General features: G+C 39.4%; 1 protein-coding gene across 1 annotated transcript; it reads right to left on the bottom strand.

The window, feature by feature from the left end:
• Nucleotides 1-1,325: 1,325 nt before the first annotated feature.
• LOC110283649 (zinc finger protein 54-like) lies at nt 1,326-22,961 on the bottom strand. Its single transcript, XM_021149056.2, has 6 exons — nt 22,709-22,961; nt 20,805-20,883; nt 15,997-16,103; nt 6,950-7,062; nt 5,152-5,278; nt 1,326-3,207 (listed from the first exon to the last, which is right to left on the bottom strand). Exons 4-6 carry the CDS (start codon nt 6,977-6,979, stop codon nt 1,460-1,462), a joined length of 1,905 nt encoding a protein of 634 aa, XP_021004715.1. The 5' UTR covers nt 6,980-7,062; nt 15,997-16,103; nt 20,805-20,883; nt 22,709-22,961; the 3' UTR covers nt 1,326-1,459.
• Nucleotides 22,962-23,522: the final 561 nt, after the last annotated feature.

Here is a 23,522-nt window from a genome sequence, read left to right as displayed (position 1 = left end):
CAATTTATGTGAGCTAAAAGTTATCGAGAAGGGAAAACATCCACAGCAGAATTCCAGAGCCAGCTTCCTTATGAACAGAAGAGAAACCAATCACCCCCTGAGCATTGCCGACTGCTGACTTTCCCAGGATGCCCTGGGCAGCAAGCTCTGTTACCCGTAGTTTTAGCTTCCCTCTTAGTCTCTGTGTCCTCATCAGCATCACTAGATTCCCCACGGTGCAGACCAGAGAGCTCTGGAATGGAATAGGGTAGTTGGCACTTCTGGCTTTGGCTCTTTGTCCATCTACCAAGGCCTCCCACATCCAGTTCATAGCTTCTGTTCACATCATTCCTCTAACTCCTCCCAATTAGAACTTTTTTCAACTCCACTTAATATCTAACATCCTCCCACCTTGTTTCTAGGTGAGTATCCCTGTCCTGATGAGACCCCTCTCTTCTATTCAATCTCAGGCTGCCTTCCACACAGCCCTAGCTGTCATGAACCCACTCTGAACAGCCTTCCGTATGACCACTGCCAGCCTAGACCAGAACTGTATCCAGTAGGACCTGCACCTACTATCTGATCCTGACCCTGGGTTCTGAATCTTTCAGATCCAAGACAGACATCCTAAAACCAGCCTCTAGGCCACATACTTCAAACCAAACAGTAAGAGGCTAAATTGAGAAGCCAGAGTCCCCAACACACAAACATAAGGAATCAAAACCAAATTCTGAAATTCTGAAATTTTTACTTCTGGACAGACCTTTAAAGAACTTGGATTTTGAAAACACAAATAAGTGTCTCAAGAAGTGGTCAGGCCTTTGCTAACAGCCTAGAGTACAATGCATCCTGCAGTGCTCTGCTTTACCGCTAGATTGGGTTCTTGTCATTTTACTAACTCAGGAGTTTGTCTTATGTGACTCATGCACAAGGTGCTTTTCTTTTTTCTTTGTTTTTGTTTGTTTGTTTGGTTGGTTGGTTTTTCGAGACAGGGTTTCTCTGTATAGCCCTGGCTGTCCTGGAACTCACTTTGTAGACCAGGCTGGCCTCGAACTCAGAAATCCGCCTGCCTCTGCCTCCTGAGACTCATGCCTCTTCTAGATGTAGAAATTAAATAAAGTACATGGTTGTAGTCCTAATAAAGTCAGTTACTCCATACCATCTCTAGCTTAGGGAACAAGGAGGAAGAAGAAGTAGTTAGGAAATAAGAAGGGAAAGAGGAGGAAGGGGTAAGACACACCATTTTCTAGCCTCCATACAACTATTGTAATCAGTGCAAGCCAGGCATTCATGAACATAGAAAAAGAAAAAAAAATCTTTCCATGCAGTTACATTTACAGAATTTTTATTTTAATATAAACTTTGTTACATTTTTAAAGACTTCAATCAATCTTCATTACAGGATTTCACAAACTTGTTGTCTTTGTGAGTCTACTACTTATTCCCTTGTGATTTGTAAGCAGGGAACACCAGATAAATGTTATGTCATATTATTTACAACAGTATCTTTTTCTCCAGTATGATTTTTCTGATGTTTTCTAAGATTTGAAATACACATAAAGGATATATCACAGTCTTTGCATTTGTAAGGTTTCTCTTCAGTATGAATTCTCTGATGCTTTCTAAGAAGAAAGCACTCAGTAAAAGATTTGTCACATTCCATACATCTGTAAGGTTTCTCTCCCGTATGAACTCTCTGATGTCTTTGAAGATGTGAGTACCTGATAAAAGATTTGTCACATACAGTACAATTGTAAGGCTTCTCTCCAGTATGAATTTTCTTATGTGTTCTAAGAGTTGTGCCTTCACGAAAAGATTTGCCACATTCCGTACATCTGTATGGTCTTTCTCCAGTATGAACTCTCTGATGTATTCTAAGAGTTGCTCCCGTAGTAAAGGACTTGTCACATACTGTACAATTGTAAGGTTTCTCTTTAGTATGAACTCTTTGGTGTGTTCTTAGATATGTGAGCTGGGTAAAGGACTTGTCACATTCTACACATTTGTAAGGCTTTTCTTTAGTATGAATTTTCTGATGTTGTCTAAGAATGGAGTTTCTAGTAAAAGATTTGTCACATTCCTTACATTTATAAGGTTTCTCTCCAGTATGAACACTCTGATGTCGTCTGAGAAGTGAGTTATGAAGAAAGGATTTTTCACAATCCTTACATTTGTAAGGTTTCTCTCCAGTATGAATTGTCTGATGTTTTTGAAGATGTGAATACTGGGTAAAGGATTTGTCACAGTCTCTACACTTGTAAAGTGTTACACCAGAATGGATTTTGTAATGCCTTCTAAGTTGTAATAATTCAGTAAAGGACTTACCACATTCTTCACATTCATAATCTATTCCTGAAGAATGAGTTTTCTGATGAATTCTAAATAATTCATAGTGGGTAAAGGATCTGTCACACTCACTGCATTTGTACGGGTTCTCTCCAGTATGGAGTCTGTGATTGCTTTTAAAGTGTGAAAGCTGATGCAAGTCTTTACCACACTCTGGACCAGTATGTTTCTCAGCTCTATGGGTTTTCTGATGTCTTCTGAAACTGGAACAGTGGGCAAAGAATCTGTCACACTCCTTACACTTGTAAGGCTTCTCTCCAGTATGCAATTTCTGATGGCTTTTAAGTGCTGACAACTGAGGAAATGACTTTCCACATTCTTTGCATTTGTAAGGCTTCTCTCCAGTATGAAGACGTTGGTGTGTTTTAAGAGTTGTACACTGGGCAAAGGATTTGTCACAAAAGTTGCATTTGTAGGGTTTCTCACCAGTATGAATTCTCTGATGTATAGTGAGGTTTGCGGAGGTACTGAAGCATCTCTGGCATTGCCCACACTGGTATCGTTTCTCTCTATTGAAGATTATTTGTTGCATGAGACTGTGTGTAGAGCTGAAATGGCCACCATGTTTTTCCTGTCCCTGTTCTTTGTTTGCACTGTTTGTTCTCTGATCTTGAGCAATTCTGGAAGATTTCTCACAGGCTTTAGATTCACAACGTTCTTCTCCAGTGTGGGTGCTTTTAAGTCTATCTGCATTTGATGAGTCAACAGAGGCATCCTTCTCATTACAGCATCTGTAGTTGTTAGAGGTTTCTGTAGTGTCATTTCTATTATAAAGTGCACAGTTGGAGGGTTCATGAAGCATTTCACCAAGCTCATTACACTGACGAGACTCCTTTTCAGTCCTCACATGTTGATGGACAGTATCACGTACAGAATATTTCTCTGAAAATGAGTACAATTCAGATTAATAGGGCTTGTTCCCAGATTGCACATGTGATAAATGTCTGTCTCTGTAAGTTCCCCTTTAAGATAATTCAACCTGCAACTATTTAGAACAGAGCTCCCAGTAGTTGACACTTTTCATTCACTGTAACTGTATAGTTCCTCAGGTTACAAGCTGTTTTTGTGAGGATCTATACAGAAAGATCTATACATGGGTCAGTGATTTCTAATACATAACTCATCTTTACTGAAAATGTCCAACTTGGCATTCTCTGAAATGTGTAAAAAGTTTAATCCAATCTCAGGCTCACACTGTTTGTACCTCATTTGCTCCTGGAAGGTAACCAGGCCTAATCTGCATACAATAATCCATGTTTTCTGTGAGGAAACCTTCGACCAATGCTAGAATTTTGGAAAACAATACAGATGTCTGAGACAGTGCTGGGCTCAGTACATGAGAAGAACACAAAATAGGGGAAATCTAGGAATGAATTCCCAATTACTATTTCCAATTACAATCTCCAGCATATTGTGGGAGAATTTTCAGTTTGCACATCTTGAGTTCTTCTTACAAGTAAAACAATGTCAATTGCAATGATGGCTATGGAACTTTAAGATATGGGTGGAAACAGTATGTGCTACTGAATTTCTGAATGAATCTTCAAATCAAAATCAAGGGTACATGGCACCTCTAAAATGGTAAATGAAAAGAAAAAGTAAATACCATGGAAATGTTTTCTTTTACTTAACAGTTCTTTTTGCTCCCCCCTGATTCTCTGGAAATTCACACCATGCACCCCAAGTCCACTTGTTTTCAGGACCTTCCCAATCTGTCTTGCACCTTTGTAACCTACACCTCAAAAGACAATAAAAAATAAAACTTAAAAAAAAAAAAATCTGGCCATTGCTCTGGCCAACAATCTGCACTTATATCAACTGCAGCCTTCCCTCACACCTGGAACAGTTGAGGTGTACCAGTCCTGCTGTGCATGTACAAGTCCACTCCTCCACCATGTACATGTTCATCTAGCAGCATTGGAAGTTGTGGAGTGTCACGCCGTATACCCAAACAGTTTTACTTGTAAATGTTTGTGGTAATGAGTCATTGGTCTGGTTCTAGGTCTCTGGCTTTTTCTACACCACCAATTCTGGACCCTCGTGGAGGCTCCTCCTAGATATCCTGCTGTTGCCATGAGTCACTGAAATCCTGCAGCTTTGGTTCAACAGGACTGGCCCCTCCACATGTTCCAGCAGTTCATAAATGGGGTAGATATTGGGATGAGCTAAATCAACATCGTGGAACTTTTCCTGGATGGTAACTAAGGTAGTTGACCCTCCAGTTCTTCTGTGCACACACATGCCATGTAGGCCAGCCCTTCTCTGCAGCCTAGGTGAGGAGCAGGGCAAGCTCTCCCAAGTCAAAGTCTAGTTTGCACCACTAGGAGGTTGCTGATAAGAGGCAGAGCCAGCTTAGAAAGTCCCTAGGACATCAATATGGCCTCAGGGAGCAGCCCAGACCACGAAAATCCATATGGCCTGTAGTGACACATGGGCTGCAGACATTGATACAGACCCATAGTGCCAGTGGGGCCACAAACCAAGACAAGGCCTAGACATCACCATGGCCTCAGGTGGCAGGCAGCACAGGCCTCTCACATCAGGCTGTTCCTTGCTGCAATCAGATCTCCACTTCCAGTTCTTCATAGTGCACAAACACTATGCTTCCATTGTCTCTACTTTCTCCAGCTCAGAGTTGCTCATAATAGTGGTGCACTCTGGCTATCTTTTGCCTGCCTGAGCAAGGGAACCTCTTGGAAAATTTCTTTTTTACTACCTAGACTTCTGTTTGTTTTTTTCCATGACTGCTTACTAGAGAGTTTACAAGCTATAAAGTCAGTAGTTACAAAGGAAAAGTTAGGAACTGTAGAAGAAAAATGTTCTTACCCACAAACACCAGGTTGGTATAATTCTCCACCATCACATCAATGTACAAAGTCCTCTGAGAAGAGTCCAGGCGTTCCCACTCCTTCTGAGAGAAGTCCACGGCCACATCTCGAAATGTTAACAGATGCTGAAAAAAAAAGTTACACTTTGACTATGTGTTACAAGGTAGAATGCTTTCTTGGATATACAGAGACAGAATGTAGATGAGTGAAGACCATTGTTATTGGACACTATCAAAAAAATTAAATTTTTTAAAAAACCATCAAAAAATGATTTCCAGTATAGTTAGTCACATTCTGTAGTGAATGTTCAAACTCTGTGAAAGGAGGATGACATGTTTTACAAGCAGTATCCAAGAAACCAGACACAAATTTAAAATATTGACATAGTTATCTACTTGTTATGTATTCTGAGTTCATGTGCCCCAGGATCACAATGTTCCTGTCTCAGGACAGGTCATGATGAGGAAATGTGCTTTTAAATGCTCTGCCTGAAGATCATCCTATAATGCATACAGTGAGTCAGTCTTCTCTGTATTTGGGCCTTGACATAATCTATTCTAACAGGCTCAGGTATGATTTTTTAAACTATAATATTTAACACCACATGATTAAAAAGTAAAGGGGTAGGTATGGAAGGCAGAACTCATGAGTCCTTTTTAGGCAAAGAATTATGTTACTTTTCCACAGTAGCAAGCTTGTTAAGAACACTACATATTGATAATTTTAAGGGTAACATATAAATCAACTAGAGAGAGATAGAGATAGAGATAGAGATAGAGATAGATACAGATAGAGATAGATACAGATAGAGATAGAGATAGAGATAGAGATAGAGAGAGAGAGATAGATACAGATAGATAGCTATTGGGACCACTAACAAGCAGATGGAAAAATCTGCCTTAGCCACATTTAACATGATAGAAACTTTTCCTGAGCATGTAAAAGAGCCATCTTAGACAAATAACAATTTCAGAATCCTACAGCTTCAAGGTAGGCTTGAATAGCTGTCATTCAAGTAGAAAGTAACTAGAGCAAAACCACGATGAGAATATCTTCTCATATCAAATGTCACTAACAAGTTAATCACATCCATCAGTCAATGCCCATAAGACATTTGTAAGGATGCATTCCACATAATTCTATACAATGAGGTCAAGCCCAAGTGTTCTTCTCGGTGGGGTTGTTTGAGATAACAACAAAAGAAAAGAAAAAAAGTCAAAAATACTGATCTCTCTATTTTGGAAAGTTACCACTGAGCTTCTTAGACAAGTGTGTGATTCTCCTGAGATAAACAGATATGAGGTGCCAACAAACATGTAGACACATCAACACCAACATGATATTAAACACCAAAGAGAAATAAATACAAGTAGAATATAATCTCAGCCTACACTCAAGAACATCAGTTTCATGGCACAATTAAGCCACATATACCTGCCATGAAGATAATGATCGCCTGTTATAAAAAAAGCTATTTGCTTTCCTTCGTTCTACTTCTGTCACAAATTTTTGGGGGGTCTGGTGTTGGATTAGTACACAAACATATATTCAATAGTGAAAACATAAAATCACATCTGAGGCTCCAGAGCTTCTGTTCCTAATGAATGCTGTCATTGCATAAAAATGCATTGTGTTGTCTAGACTCTAGGTCTGCTGAATTGAAGTTTGTGATTTTGTTGGTCTGTTTACAACAATTTCAAAGTAAATATTAAAAAATTACCAGGAGCAGAAAATTAAGGTCTTGCAATATATCCAACTACAACACTTTTAGAAATAGACTGGACATTACTACTGACCTTGGACATGTTTACTGGAGATTTAGCCATTTCTTTCTGTGTCTTTTCTTTGATTTTCTCTTTGAGGAAGAATGAATAGTCGGCTAGTGGTCCTTTAATATCAATGGGTCAAACTGGAAAAGTAAAATTAACACTGAATGTTGTTAAAAAAAAATCAATGGGAGATCACATAAAAAGACCCAAACAACAGAATACTACCTGATGTCTGGTCAGTAATCCCAAAGCCAGGAGAGCATGGAAAAATATTTAAAACTTGGAGAGAAAATCACCAGCAACTATATTATTGCACTCAGAAAAATATTCTCTCAAAAGAGGGAGACAGAAGTGCATTTGAAGATAGTCATGAATTAACACAATTCATTTTACTAAAGCAGCATAGCACATAATAAATTAGAGGCAAGACATACACAGGAGAATTTGAGAAATTATTTAGGAGAACATGGGAAATAATACAATTCATATGAAGAATAGATGAATATAGGAGAATAGGGAAGTAATCATCCATGCTCAAAGGTGCAAGCCACTCTTTCTCACAGCAAAGAAAGAAGAATTCTACAAATATTCTAACCAGGAACAACATTTACAAAAAACATAGGAAATAAAAACACTATAAACAAAAAAAACATAGCCATTCTATAAATCAATATAAACAATTGTGAATTAAATAAACAAACCCACAGGTTAAATACAACTAGCATGTAACCCGGTTCTTCTACTCTTTAGAATATGCTCAAAGGGCTCAACACCCTACTCCACAGATACGCGCTCAACATTGCGCATTGACGCTATAGTCATAATAGGTACCAAATGGAAGAACATAAATGTCCTCCAACTGAGAAATAAAAATGTATATATACACTAAAAAATATTATTGAAGTGTAAAGAAAATTGAAGTCATGACATTTGCAGGTAAATGTGTGGACTTAGAACAGATCACACTGAGTGGAATAAGTCAAACCCAAAAGACAGACATTGCATGTTCTCTTTCATAGAAAGTTCCTCCCTCCACATCTTCAAATGTGAGTTCACAACCTGGAATAACTGCAGTAACCAGAAAAGTAAAACTAGACTATGGCGGGATGTGGAGGATTAAGAGACAGGTGATAACTGGGAATGAATGATCTTAAAGAGAAAATGGAAAAAGTATGAGAGGGATTTATTTATAGAGAAGAACAAGATATAAACACAGCAAGAGTAACATAACAGAAAAGATTTCTAAAAACTCATAAGAAATTACGGTATTATCCTACCATAACATATGTCTACCATACATATCAGTCTGGGAAAGCATACACATGTGAAGTGTAAATGAAACTTCCTTGGGCGGATAATGTTCTCTACACAAGCCATATATATTCTCCAAACCACAGTCACACCACTGATTGTCAACAGACCACAAAATAAAAGACAACAGTTTGAACATTCCTGCTGGTGCACAACTTTAATGTGAGCACTGAAGAGATAGAGGTGGGTGGAAATCTGTGAATTCCAGTTCAGCTTGGCCCCTACATGGTGACTTCTACATAACGGTTTGGCCATGTATCCATGAGCAGAATACTTTTGTTGAATCAGGAAGACAAGAAGATTGCAGATGCTTTTCTGATATAGTTGAATTATCATAATTATTCACAAGATGCTTCATAATATTATTCTATTATATAGATACCTTTTAATTTTGTTCCTATCTCTCTTCCTTTCTTTTTTTTTTTTTTTTTTTTTTTTTTCCAAAACAGGGTTTCTCTGTGTAGCCTGGCTGTCCTTAAACTCTATAGATCAGACTGGCAGAGAACTCCAAGATCTACCTGCTTCTGTTTCCTGAATGCTGGGATTAAAAGTGTGTGCCACCACCACAAACTGTTTTATAATATCCTTTCTAACTGTGAAAATACTGTGACCCGATTCCCTCAAAGAACATACTGTGATTTCCAGACTCTAATTTACAACATTAAGAACTCAGTACAAGACACATTTCTTTTTTCTTTTTTCCTTTTTCCCTCCTTTTCTTTCTTTCTGTCTTTCTTTCCTTCCTTCCATCCCCCCCTTTCTTTTTCTTGTAGTTATTTTTTTTTCTCCTTGATTTTTGAGACAGAGTCTTACCATGTAGTTCTGGCTGTCCTGAAACACTATATAAACCAGGCCAGCCTACAACTCATTGAGACCCACCTGCCTTTGCCTCTTGAGTGCTGAGATAAAAGCAGAGTCTCACCAAACCTGGTTGCACACTTTTTACAACACTGTATTTACATCACAGATTACATACGTTTCAGATGGAAAATTAATGGTGGATAGACAGTTTACTTTTAAAAGTTAGTATTTACATCCATACCTGTAGAACTCACAAACTGTATTTTCAGATTCAATTAAATTTGCAGGAGTTCCTTTCATGACTCCTATCTAAAAGCTCTCAGGAAATCCAAGTCCCTAGGTACATATGCCACTCTCTTGAATAGGGAAGTGGTAGATCACAGATATTATAATGGATGATTGTAAATTTCAAGCTTTGTCCTTTCCACCACAGCAAAGAGACTGCGTTACAAATATCAACAGATAAATTCAAATATTCTACTGGTTTATTCTTATAAGCATATCTGGCAGCCATAAGATTGATTTAAAAATAGTATTATTCCAGTTAATATTATTGAAAATTTATTGACAGCAAAAATTTTGAGAGCTGTCATCTTTATGAACAGTAGAGAAAATGATCACTCCTTCCTGCCTGCCTGTTCCTGCAGTTCCTCTGATCTAGGAGGTTCCATGGACCCAGTGCAACTATTCCCATCTATATGGTTGCAGACTGTTGAGTCTTCCAGGATGACCCACTTGGCACCTGCAGCTTAGGGAAGTGTTTGGTCCCGTGGTACCCCTACTCCCTCACCTCCTACCCCCACCCCATCTCGTCCTCTGCAGTCAGGTCACCACTATATGACTGCCCACGATGTATCCCCCCCACTCCCCAAAGAGCTCAGTACAAAATCAGGTTCTTGATACTTCTGCCTTTGACTGTTTAGTCCCACTTCCTATGAAAAACACACATTGTTTCCCAGTTTCCCTGGCTTCATTCCACTAACCCCACCTACACTACACCCTTCCTGTAAACTAGGCCAATATGCCACAGGTAGACTGATCGCTCTTACTCAGTTTCATGCTTCCTTCAACACAGTTCGGCTGTCAAGCTGCCCTGTACTTGCTCTGCACAGCCACGTGCTTGCTCCCAGCCTAGACTCAAGTGGATTGGGTAGGATGCTGCATCCCATTATCTGACCCATTATTGTGAGTTCTGAATCCTCAGATACCAGATAGGCAACCTCATACCTTTATCTGACTATCAGCCTCTCGGTCACATACTCGATACCAAACAACAAAAGGCTAAAATCAGGTGCCAGAGTCCCATCCCCAAAAACCAAACACGAGAAGAAGGGAAAGGGAGCAATCTCATGTAGCCAGTGGTTGGCCCACAGCTATCAGCCCAGACCTGAACTCATCCCACTGTACTACTTTCACCACTAGATGGCGGTCTTGTCAGGAAAAAAAAACACAACTTTCTCTCTCTCTCTCTCTCTCTCTCTCTCTCTCTCTCTCTCTCTCTCTCTCTCTCTCTCTCTCTCTCTCCCTCCCCCCCTTTCTTCCTTCCTTTGCTTCTAATGGAGTGGTAAACGCTGAAACTCTTGGCTGTCCCAGATGCATAAAATAAGTAAAAGTCAAAAAGTCACCTACACCATTCATCTCTAGCTCTGGAAATTCCAAGGAAGAAGAGGTGGTTATGCAATAAGAAGGGAAAGAGGGGAAAGGCTAAGATACACCATTCTCTAGATGCCATACAACTATTGTAATCAGTAACCAACAGCAACTGGTCTTTATCTGTACTGGCCTCACAGAAGACCACAATCATTCTAGGAAAGGGAACAGCTCACTTTACCTGTCAGGCATTGGCTATGGATAGGTTCAAGGAGAAGAGTCATTGCCTTTAGTTGTTATCCTGTGCTGAGCACATCAGGCTTCAGCACACATCAGGCTCCAAACCCACAGTCTCACAAATGGCTCTGGTTCTGAAAGAACCTAGTGGGGAAACCCCCACTCAACTCTCGATTCGGCGTGCACCCAAGAATCATGAACAGAACAGAACGCCTTGATGTAAATACACGTAGTTTAATGACAGAGCTCCGGACCGACATGTATCTCAGACAGGAGATAACAGATGTCGGCCCCAAGGCTCAAAAGTTAGGGGTTTTTATGGAAGAAAAAGGGATAGGGGTGCGAGGAATTTCAACAAAGGTATGGGACTGGCTCATTCAAACATTAACAGAAAGATTACATGTCAGCAAAAGGGCATCAGGACTTTGTTCCTGTGGGCAGGGGGCTTATCTTTGTTCACATAGCAACCAGTTGATGTATGACTTTTACCTGGCGCCAAGGGGCAATAGACAGAGAGGAGGTTCCGGCCAGTTGGTGTTGACTCAGACAGATAGCCCTGCTTGTGTCCTTGCATTCCTTCAGTTCATCTCAGTGGATCACAAGCAATATGAATAGAGATGAGCACAGTAGAGTGACTGTTGGAATTGTGGACCAGAATAGTGGATAGATAGGAGGTAAAAATGGGCAGTATTAAATGCGCCCATACAAATGCACACACACACACACATTCTGTATCCATATGCGTATGTTACACACATATGTATGTCAGTGTTAAATAGCTAATGATAGAAGTTTGAGAGGGCCATTCATTCATTCAAGACAGGGTTTTCTGTGGAAATGTGTATTTAAAGGCATGTGCTACTATGCCCAGCTCAAATATTATTTTTCTTTTTTTCAGATTTATTTTTTTTTTATGCATGTAAGTACACTGTCGGTGTCTCCAGAGACTCTATAAGAGGCCATCGGATCCCATTATAGGTGGTTGTGAGCCACCATGATATTAAAAACTAGAGAATCACCGGGCAGTGTTGGTGCATACCTGTAATCCTAGCCCTTGGGAGGCAGAGGCAGGCGGATTTCTGAGTTCAAGGCCAGCCTGGTCTACAGAGTGAGTTCCAGGACAGCCAGGACTGCACAGAGAAACCCTGTCTCAAAAAACAAAAAACCCAAAAAAAAACCAAAAAAACAAAAAAACAAAACAAAACCCCAAAAAACTGGAGAATCAACTTTTGAAGTCAGTCTAGATGCCCCCATAAATAAATGAATAACTGAAAGAAAGAAAACTTCTATATGACCTAGTTACAGCACTGATGTGTGATATTATTCCTGTGGAAACAAGAACAATCATCTACTTACCCCAGATAAGGAAACAATAATAAATCCATGTTGGGGAACCAACAAAGTCCACCTTAACGAACCAGTGTGGTTTCTTTTTTAGTCGTGTTGTCTGCATTTATGTTTGTGTATGATATGTGTCCCTCGTCCTCGCAGAGGCCAGAAAAGGGCATTGTAGGCTCTGGAGTTGAGATGAGAGATTGAGCGCCCATGTGAGGATGATGGGAAAATAAAGTGAATCTTCAAAGGAACACACAGTATTCTTAACCCCTGGGTCATTTGTAAAGCCCAGTGGATTAGTGAGTTTTATTGGGGTGACTTATAAGGATGTGGGTGAGGGGGGTTCCGATAGAAACAGAAAGGATTCAATGATAGCTGCCACCTGTGAGAGTCGTGGATAATAAAGATGGAAACCTGGGGATCACTGCAGTTCCATGCAGCTCACCTGAGTTGAGAAGTGACCTAATAAGCCACTCCCTCCATGAGCGTGCCTTTTGTTCCATAGTCCAGGCAGCTTGACCAGTGTCTGCTTCATGGCTCGTCTGAGCATCTTCTGTAAAACTCATCTTGTATGACCCTGTCAGCAGTCCTTGCCAATTATGTATGCTTGAGGCAGGAAGGCTCTAGTGAATCTTGCCAGTTTCTGAGACTTCCTAAAACTATTAAGTTTTTTATTTCTGAGCATGGACAGTTCATGGTTCTGGTTGGACAGTTCATGGCCCATTCACTCCCCAGCCTTTAAGGCATTCAGTTAATTTCCCTTTCCTATAACACCCTATTTTTCTACAGAGTATCCTTCAACATGAAAAGGTTCAATCTTAGAGAACTCTGTTACACAGTAACCTCTCATGGGCATCAAATCCAGGGAGTTTCTATCTTACCAATGATCACTTGCCCATCATGTTCTTCTTGCTTTATTCACAATGTCTAGGCCTGCAATCAACTCAGTTATCCATCATCTGACACACAGGCAAATAAAAACATGATACATATCTATAGAACATGGTATATCATTCAGTTGTAAATAAAAATGAAAGTGTGAAACCTGGATGTAAATGTAGGCAATTGGAAAATATGGAGACTTCTGCCAACTAATCCCCAACAGTCAAACAGCACACGTTTCCTCTCATATGCGCATCTTAGCTTCAATGTTTCTGTTTTGTTTGTTGAAATAAGACTGCATGTAGATGCTAGGAAGTTAGAAATGGACCAATAGAGGGAGATTCAGAAAGAAAGAATGGATAGTAGGTTATGGATGATATGAAATTAGAGAAGTTGAATACTGAGGAAGAATGGTTCAAGTACACAGGGAAGTAGTGGAGAGGAGAAAGGGCTGCTGAGTGGTGAACCCAAAGGAGACGTCTATAAGGAAGATACATGGGCCCCTATCATTTTGCAAACTAAAAAATTTATAATGACAGGATAGTATCACATGTGACATGAAAGAACTGGGCATAAAGTAAAACATGTTTTAAATATGAAACTGGATAAAGGATTTTTCACATTCCCTACATAAACAGTTGCAAACCAAATCCAACACACATCAAAAACAGCATCCACCATGGTTAAGTAGACTTCATCCCAGGGATTCAGGGGTTGTTTATTATACAAAAATCCATCAATATAATTGACCATATAATTAAATTGAGAGAAAAGAAACACATGGTCATGTCATTAGATGCAGAAAAGGCCTTTGACAAAATCCAACACCCTTCATGTTAAAATTATTGGTGAGATCAGGGATATGAGGCACAAGCATCAACACAATAAAGACAATATACAGTAAGTCAACAGCCAAATTCAAATTAAATGGAGAGAAATGAAATCAATTCCATTAAAATCAGGGACAAGGCAAGGCTATCCACTCTCTCCATATCTCTTCAATATGGATAGTACTTGAAGTTGTAGCTAGAGCAATGAGACAACTAAAGGAGATCAAAGGGATACAAATTGAAAGGAAGAAGTCAAAGTATCCTTAGTCATACATGATAAGATAGGTCACAGATAAGTGACCAAAAAAACTATATGGAAGAACTCCTACAGCTGAAAAACACCTTGAAGAAAGTGGCTCAAAATTAACTCAAAAAAAATCAATAGTCCTTCTTTATTCAGAAAATAAATGGGCTGAGAAAGAAACCATGGAAACAACACCCTTCAGAACAACCAGAAATACTATACAATCACTTGGTGTAACTCTAACTAAGCAACTGTATGACAAGAACTTCAGGTCTCTGAAGCAAGAAATTCAAGACGATATCAGAAGATGCAAATATCTCCCTTGGTCATGGATTGGTAGGATTAAAATATTAAAAATGGCCATCTAACTAAAAGTAACCTACAGATTCAATACAACACTGATCAAAATTCCAACATGATTTTTTTGATAGACCTTGAAAGGACATTTCTCAAATTCATATTAAAAAACAAAAAAACCCAGGATAGCAAAAACAATCCAGTTGGGGGTTGGGGAGGAACTTCTGTAGGAGTCACCACTCTTGATTTTAAGCTGGACTACAGAGCAATAGCAAAAAAAAAAAAAAAAAAAAAAAAAAACCCTACATGGTATTGGTATAGAAACAGACAGGTTGGTCAATGAAATCAAATCAAAGGCCCAGAAATAAACTAATACCATACCTATGTACACTTGATTTTTGACCATCCAAGGGAAAAAAGAAAGCATCTTCTAGATGCAATAAGACAACTGCTTTAACTGGATGTGTACATGTAGAAGAATGCAAATAGAACCATGTTTATCATGCTGCCAAAAACTCAAGTCCAAGAGGACCAAGATCTCAACATAACACTGGATACACTAAATCTAATAGAAGAGAAAGTGGGAAGTAGCCTTGACTTCACTGTTACAGAAGATAATTTCCTAAACAGAACACCAATGGTTCAGGAACTACGATCAACAAGTTAATAATGGGACCTCATGGACTAAAGCTTTGAGAAACTGAAAAGGCAAAAAATACTATCAACAGGAAAACAAAACAAAACAAAAACACATCAGCCTAGAGATTAGGAAAGGAGCTTTATCAACCCTGACAGAGGGCTAATATACAAAATGTACATTCAACTCAAATACTAACCAACAATCCAAATACCCAATTTAAAAATGGGTACCGAGCTAAACAGACAGTTCTCAACCGAAGAATCTCAACTGGCCAAGAAGCACTTAAAGAAATGTTCACCGTCCTTATTCATCAAGGAAACGCTAGTGAAAATGACCCTAGGATTATATTTAACACCCACCAGAATAAGCAAGATCAAAACCTCAAGTGACCACCTATGCTGAATAGGATATGGAGAAGCTGAACAAGAAGAAAGGATGCTTGAATCTCACTTAGAAGGGGGAATAAAATAGACATAGGAGGGAGATAGAGGGAAGGAACTAGCTGGGAGAGAGGGTAGAGAGGAAAATTTGGGGTTCAGGTATGGGAAATACAGGATAGAAGGCCAGGAGAATGAATGGAAATCTGGAGCTGGCTGGGTTTGAGGGGTGGAAGTATCTCTGGGACAAGCCAGATACTGGGATGGGAGAGGCTCCTAGGAGTCAATGCAAGTGACCTTAGCTGAGACACAGAAATGTGAGGATATGGAACCTGAAGAGGCCACCTCCTGTAACCAGCAAGGATGCCCAGAGGAGGAATAAAGACACCAACCCACCCACAAAACTTTCGACCCAAAATTTGTCTTGCCTACAAGAAAGGCAGGGACAAAGATTATCAGAAGCAGAAAATTAAGGTTTGTAGTGCTTGAAAATATAACATTTCTAGAAAAACGTGGACATGACCACTGACCTGGGACATGTTTACTGGAGAATCAGCCATTTGTTGTTGTTGTTGTTGTTGTTGTTTCTCTTCTTTAAATTTCTCTTTCAGGAATGATGAATAGCCAGCTTGTGGTCCTTTCATGTAAGGGGGGAAAAAAAAAAGAAAAGAAAAAAATCAATACTGAAACCTATTAATGAACAATGTCAAACCACATTAAAAGATCCAAGCACAATAATACTACCAGGTGTCCTGTCAATGATCCCAAAGCCAGGAGAACATAGAACAAGATTTGAAGGCTGGAAAGAAAAATCACCGACAGCCATGCTGTTGCATCCAGAAAAATAGTCTCCTTAAATTGATGCAGAGATAAGTGCATAGTCACATATAGAGTTTCAAGATAGTCACCAATCAACACAATTCACTTCCCTAAAGCAGCACAGTACATAATAAATCAGAAGCAAAATTTACACAGGAAAAATAGAAATATTATCCATGAGAACATAGGAAACAATAATACATTGCCTGTGAAGAAGAGAAATACAGGAGAAGTAGGAAGTAATGAACCATGGATAAGACAGCCAACCTCTAATTACCACAGAGAAGGAAGACTACTACCAATAACCCAGCCAGCAACAACATAAACAATAGAAGCATTGGGAATAAAAACACATGAAGAAAAAATGCAACCACTATGGATATCAATATGGAGAGTTCTTAATTAAATAAGCAAACCCTTAAGTTAAATGAATCTAACACATGACACGGTTCTTCCATTCTTTGGCATATGCTCAAAAGACACAACATCGTACTCCATAGATACATGCTATACCCATGTGGCTCACAATGGCTATAAATCAAAATAACTAAATGACCTTCAACTGACAAATGCATAGGGAAAATGTAGTACATGTACAATATGGAATACTATTTAGCTGTTTTAAAAATTCAAAGCATGAATGAGCTTTGGAGGGAAATGGGTGGACCAAGAAAAAAATCACACTGAGTGAAGTAACCCAAAACCAGAAAGACAGATATTGAATGTTCACCCTCAAATGAAGTTCCTAGCTACAAACCTTCAGATGTGAGTTCACAACATGAGTAAGTGCAGTAACTAGAAAAGTAAAAACAGACCATGGTGGGATGAGGGGGAGTAATAGATAGGTGATAGTAGGGAACAAATGATTTGAATCAGGAAATGGCAAAACAGGGGCAGGGATTTAATTATAGAGAAGGGAGAGATATAATCCCCCAACACAAAAAAGGGATGGTAAAATAAAATAAGGTTGTCTGAAAGAGCAATAAGGAATCATATTATTATCCAATTATGAACAAGACATAGCAGTCTGTGTAGACATATCCACTTAGAGTTTAAATGAAAACTTCCTATCTGGGCTGATAATGTTATACACAAAAGCTAAAAATTTTTCTAACAAAACTACCAACACCAGGCATGAGAAGAATGCTTTCAAATTGTTGGTCTCAGCTGTCCAAGAGATTTCTAAAACATTATATGCTATTGATGCTGCCCTTGGTTCCCTCCCAGAGGTAAAAAGTGAGTCCCTTTTGTTGAAGATGCCCTGTACTTTGGAAGCAAAACCATGAAACTCAAGATGGGTCTGAATGTAAAGCATCCTCCCTGGGACTAGCTCTCGTGGTACCAGAAGGCAACATGTACGTTTACAAAGGAAGGAGCCAACCAACAGTCTACCCAGCTATGACAGCTATGACCCACAATGATCTGCACTGAACCATAACCCAAGGCTGCAAGTGTGACATACATACCTTGGCGGTAACCAACACCTTCTAATTGGCCTTAAGACCTCAACACGAGTGAAATCATGCCTGGTATTGCAAATTACACAGTATTTCCTGGGCTTATCAAGTCATGGATCTTGGAGGAGGAGGAGAACCTACAACCAGTAAATTACAAAACCACAATAATCCCAAATAGCATTCTACATATTTATCCAATTGCCATATATAAATGTACTCCTGACCCCTCATCAAGGAAAGTTCTTTCTGGAACACATGAATATTATACAGAAAACTACAATCAGTCAAATTGCAGAGCTCTGATGCTCAGTCTCAACTGACACATAAGCAACACAAGTCCTGCATCTAAAGCTCAGGGGTCACTGAGGGCTTAAGGCAAGTTGGGGTTTGGAGGGAAGGAAGATTTTTTTTTAAATCAAAATAATTTATTTAATTCTGTGTTTTCATATGTTTGTCTAGTTTGTCAAATATTGTGAATATTTCATTCAAATAGGTCAAAACCCCAATATCCAGAAAACTATAAGAGACTCTTGGGCCTGAGGGTGTTCGATGCCCCAGTGTAGGGAAATGCCAGGGTGGTGAGGCAGGAATGGTCGGTTGGTTGGGGGAGCACCCTCATAGAGGCAGGGGGAAGAAGGATAGGATAGGGGGTTCCCGAAGGGGAGACCTGGAAAGGGGAAAACATTTGAAATGTAAATAAAGAAAATATCCAAGAAAAAAATAGGGAAAAAAAAGGAAGGAAGATATTTTAAGGGCCAGAGGAACAGGATGTTTGCTCTGAGATTGTCTAAACATGAGCTGAACAAGGACAACACCAAGAAACATGCTATATGGAATGGAGAAAACTCACTCGGCCTCAACCCTAGTCAAACACTAAGGAATTCAGTGGAGAGTTAGTTGGAGAAATAGCCTTTCCCAGAGAATAGAACATCCAATACCAAATGTTCACCCCTGAAAACATACAGATTGAGTAGGGTGTATTTGTATATTTGAGAATCCACACAAACATACAACAATATTTAAAGGAAAAATTATTTAAAATAATAAATGTATGTTTAAATTGAAAAATGTGTACATACCACATAAAAATGATTAGAAGGCTTTAGACCATTTTCTCTTATTCCTATGCACAAAAATTACACTTAATATAGGGATAGAGAGATGGCTCAGTACTTCCACTGTTTACTGTTCTTGTAGAAATCCAAGTTCCATAACTAGGATCAATACATGGTTCCCAACTGCCCATAACTCCAGGTCTAGAATAGATATGATGCAAGCAAAATACTCATATACATATGACATAAATATCTAAATGGAAGATGAGCAATTCCAGTGTGATTCCAAATGATCAATTCAAAAGTGCAGCAGATCCAGACTTGTCCAGTAGCAATGACCAGGTGAATGTCACCAAAATATCATAAACATGTGTTGCAGACTAGACAGCCTCTTCAAGCAGCAGTACTGGGAAAAGTATCTATCTGCATATAAAAACACGAACATGGGTCCAAGTCTCTCTACCATACAAAGAATCAAAGACCTTCATGTAGGATCTGAAATAGTGAATCCTGCAGAATAACAAGGTAATGACACTTGATACAAGAGCAGGAACTGACAAATAGTACTGTGTACAATTAAAATATCCAGGGAAATACTGATAATTATAAAGCTTGAAGAGACAAACTCTCCAGTAGATAAATATATTAGGTTTCTACAGTATTATGGATAGAAATATAAAACCCATTAAAAATTATAAAGGAAGGAAACAATAATATAAGCAATAAATATGCAAATTAATTGAACAGACCATACTCAAGAGCAGATGAAATGTTCAATATGTACATAATAAAAAGCTCTTCATTTCAGGTCATAGGAAAATGCAAATTTGTTATACACAGGTTCCAATTTTGCATTATCAGTGTCCACTCAGAAGTTCCTAAACAATAACAAATGTACTTGTTTCAGTAATTTAATGAAATGTACATGGATAATAATCTCTAAGCCAAAAATATAAGCACTTCAGAAAAAAAAAAGAAAAAAGATAACAACCAAAAAACCCCACAAAATGAAAGCTAAGATTAAAAATATGTTTTCTACCAAAAATTAATTTCATATTGACAGATACAAAATACTGAGAAAAAAAGAATCTTTTTTAAATACTATGAATTTGGAGTTCAGTAAAGACTGATAATCATAATTATACTAGTGACAGAAAATTAAGACAAAAGTATTAATATACAAAATAAGAGTACTAGCAAATGGCCCATTAGATAGAAAGTCCTTGACCAACTCGGGTGCGGATCACAAAACCTAGAATGCAGACATCTGTAACAGACTACATAAAACATGTGAAAACAGGCACACTGACCATGTGCTTCTCAAACATGGGAAGACAACTGAGGAGATGTCAAGTAATTCCTATTAAAATCTTATTTGCATATTTTACAGAAAGTAATCCTGAAATTACCAAGGAGCAGCACAGAGCTGGAAACTGCGAAGAGGATCACACCTAGAGGTGACCTCACAGTATATTACAATCACAGCAATGGAAACCACTTGGAATTGTCATGACAACAGACAATAGGAGATATCCCTGGAAAGACGGGATAGACTGTGTTTACATGTCTGCCAATATGGTTCCTGATTCTCATCAAAACTCTGTTGGCATTATTTCCAGGAATGGTGAAATTGACACTAAAAATTAAAGAAGGTGTTAGAATAATAAAAGATCCAAAAATTATTAAACATTACATCTAGAGGTTTTAATTTATAATTTTATAATATATGAAAATCATTTAATATTGGTATGTAGATCAGTGATATGCATGGAATAAGGACAGCATCACTCATATGCACAGTCAAGTAAAATCTTATTGCCACCTAGCATCAGTTCTTCTGAACAAAGTCTTCTCACTTCTACAATAGAATCATCCTGAAGAGATTTTTGTCAGTGGAAGTCTCCAGAATTATTTCTAGTGAAACAGAATGCAGCAAAACTGATTTCATGTCCCACTTCCATATTCACTCTAATCCCTTGCCATCCCTTCACCAATCCTCCAACATACCTGGATCCTTAGCTACTGTCTCCTCCCTCTCCACCTTCTAGGTTTCCACAGATAAGCCGGTCTGGGTGATCAGCGAGCCCTGTACATGAGAAAGTGATTCTTCAAAAAGCACCTGGATTGTAACACAGTACTGTGATCAGAAGGTTAAGAGAGGATTGCACAACGATCCCCCCCAATTCTCATGCAGTTTCAGAATATTGAAAATATTTAGAAAGCATTTTTGGTTAGCATAAGTTGAACCTCACTTCTATTCATAGATCAGTGGAAGCTGGTGGGCAGAAATGAAATGGAATGATTGGGATGAGAATATTATATACTAGGGAGGTCGTTATTTATCCTGGACTAAGAATGATGGAAGCCTTATACCCCCAAAGGGATTCAAAATCCTTATACCCCCAAAGGCTTGCAAAATAACATCCCCAAAACCCTGAGGAGGAGCAAGGGAGGCTGGAAGCAAACTATTCGCACCCACACAAACCAGAGTGCTGTAACTGTGCAACATCCAGTCTCTGTGCAAAGCCTCCCCAGCATGGTCCTGACATAGCCCCTCCTTCTTGAAGAAGTCCACAGTCACACCAGTGGCTGTGAACTGACCACAAAATACAAAACAGCAGTAAAAATATTTGTCTTGGTTCACACCTTTAATCCTAGCACTCAGGAGACAGAGTTGAGTGGAACTCAGTGACTTCCACTCCAGCCTACTCTACAAGGTGAGTTTAGTCCAGATGCAGGAACACAATGGGTTCAGGGTTCAAACACAGCAAACAAAAGAACCCAAAAAAATTACAGTTTGGTTGTATGTCCACGGACAGAGTCCTTTACTTGAAAGGAGAAAAAAGACTACTATTGACATTTTTCTAATATAGAAAAGTTAATTATTCAAAAGACGCTTTATAGTATTATAGTTTACAACAATACCTTTCATTCGTGTTTTCTTTCATTTTTCTTCTCCCGTTTCCAATAGACAGGATTTCTCCATAGCCCTGACTGTCCTTAAACTATGTCTGTATACCAGGATGACAAGGATCTTCTAGACCTACCTGCCTGTTTCCCAAGATAGGGATTAAAGATTTGTGCTTATAATGTCCTTTCTAACTGTGAACTGTAACAGATGTGCAGCTTAGTTGTCACGTGGGCCCTGTAACAACTGGAGCGGAGGCTGTCTCTGACTCTGTAGTCTGCCTTTGGATTCCTTTCCCAACTGGGCAGTCTTGTCTAGTCTCAATGGTAGATAAGCCTAGTCCTACTTCAACTTGACTTGCCAAGACTGAGCCATTAGACTCCTCCCCTTCTCTGAGGAGAAATGGAGGAGGAAATTGGTGGAGGAGAAGCAGGAGGAATGGACTGGGAGGAGAGGAAGTGGGGGGAGGGGTGGTGTTTGCAATAGAAGTGTAAAGTAAATAAATTAAAAATGAGAAATAAAAGTTTACTTATAAATGTTAATGTTCACAACCATACCTATGTAATTTGCAAAAATAAAATATTCTTTCGGATTATTTGCAACCACTCCTTTATATATAGATAGTATCTAAAAGATATCCGGGGATGCCAAGTCACTGTAAGTCTCCTGGTAAAACAGGCCAGTTAGAGTGAATGAATGTAAATTTCAAGAGCTTTTTCCTTTTAACCTGAACAAACAGAATTGGTTTTCAAATATCAATACATAGATTCAAATATTCTACTACAGTATTCTAATAGGAACATTTGGCATTCAGAAGATCAATTAAAAAAAAAAAAAAAGACAGGACTAGTCTGATTTATGTGAGCTAAAAGTTCTCGACAAGGGAAGAGGGAAGAAAGACATCTACAGCAGAATTCCCGAGCCAGGTTCCTTAGAATCAGAAGACAAACCGATCACACCCAGTTCCCTTCCCGCCCTTTTCCAACCCCGCAGCTACTCTGACCTGGGCGGTTCCAGGGCCGCCTGGCTCCGGTTCTCGCCGCTTTGCAGCTGATTGCTGATTCCTCCAGAATGCCCGCAAGACACCCGCGGCTGCCTGGAGTTTCAGCTTCCCACGAAGTCCTCTGTGTCCTCCGACCCCAGGTCTGTACCACGCGATTCCCCACGGTGCAGGGCCGCGAGCTCTGGACGTGACAGGTCCTTGACACTTCTGGCTTTGGTTCTCAATCCCACGTCTCCAGCCTCCCACACCCAGTTTCCAGCTTCCGTTCACGTCACTGCCCTAACTCCTCCCACTGGGAATACTCCTCCCACTTGGAACACTTATGTTTTCCACCCCCACCTAATGTCTAACAACCTTCCACCATGTTTCTGGGTGTACATCCCTGCCCCGCGAACACGTCCCTCCCACTTTGTCTCAGGCTTCCTGCCATACAGCTCCAGCTGTCAGGCTGCTCCGGACCCGCTATGCACAGCCTCCCCATAGCCACTGCCTGCCTAGACCAGAACTGGGCCTAATAGGACGCTGCACCCCGGTATCTGATCCCCATCCTGGGTACTGAATCCTTTAGATGCAAAATAGCCTAAAACTAGCCTCTGGGACACATACTTCATACCAAACAATAACAGGCTAACTTGAGAAGCCAAAGTCCCATTCCCAACACACAAACATAGGAAGTCAATACCAAATTCTGAAATTCTGAAAATTTGACTTTGGTACAGACATTCAAAGAACTTGGATTTTGAAAAAAAAAAAAAAAAAAAAAAAAAAGGTGTCTAAAAAAGTCAGTAGTCATCGTTTTGTCATCAGCTTAGGG

This window comes from Mus caroli, chromosome 17 (genome assembly GCF_900094665.2).
Source record: "Mus caroli chromosome 17, CAROLI_EIJ_v1.1, whole genome shotgun sequence".
NCBI classification, from domain to species: Eukaryota; Metazoa; Chordata; class Mammalia; order Rodentia; family Muridae; genus Mus; species Mus caroli.
This window is presented reverse-complemented; position numbering and strand designations above follow the sequence as displayed.

Coding starts and splice junctions, on each gene's coding strand:
- LOC110283649 (XM_021149056.2), bottom strand. CDS start 6,979: ATGGCTAAATCTCCAGTAAACATGTCCAAG. Junction 5,279..6,949: donor CTCCAGTAAACATGTCCAAG/GTCAGTAGTAAT, acceptor TTTTTTTTTCAG/CATCTGTTAACATTTCGAGA. Junction 3,208..5,151: donor TACCAACCTGGTGTTTGTGG/GTAAGAACATTT, acceptor ACTCATTTTCAG/AGAAATATTCTGTACGTGAT.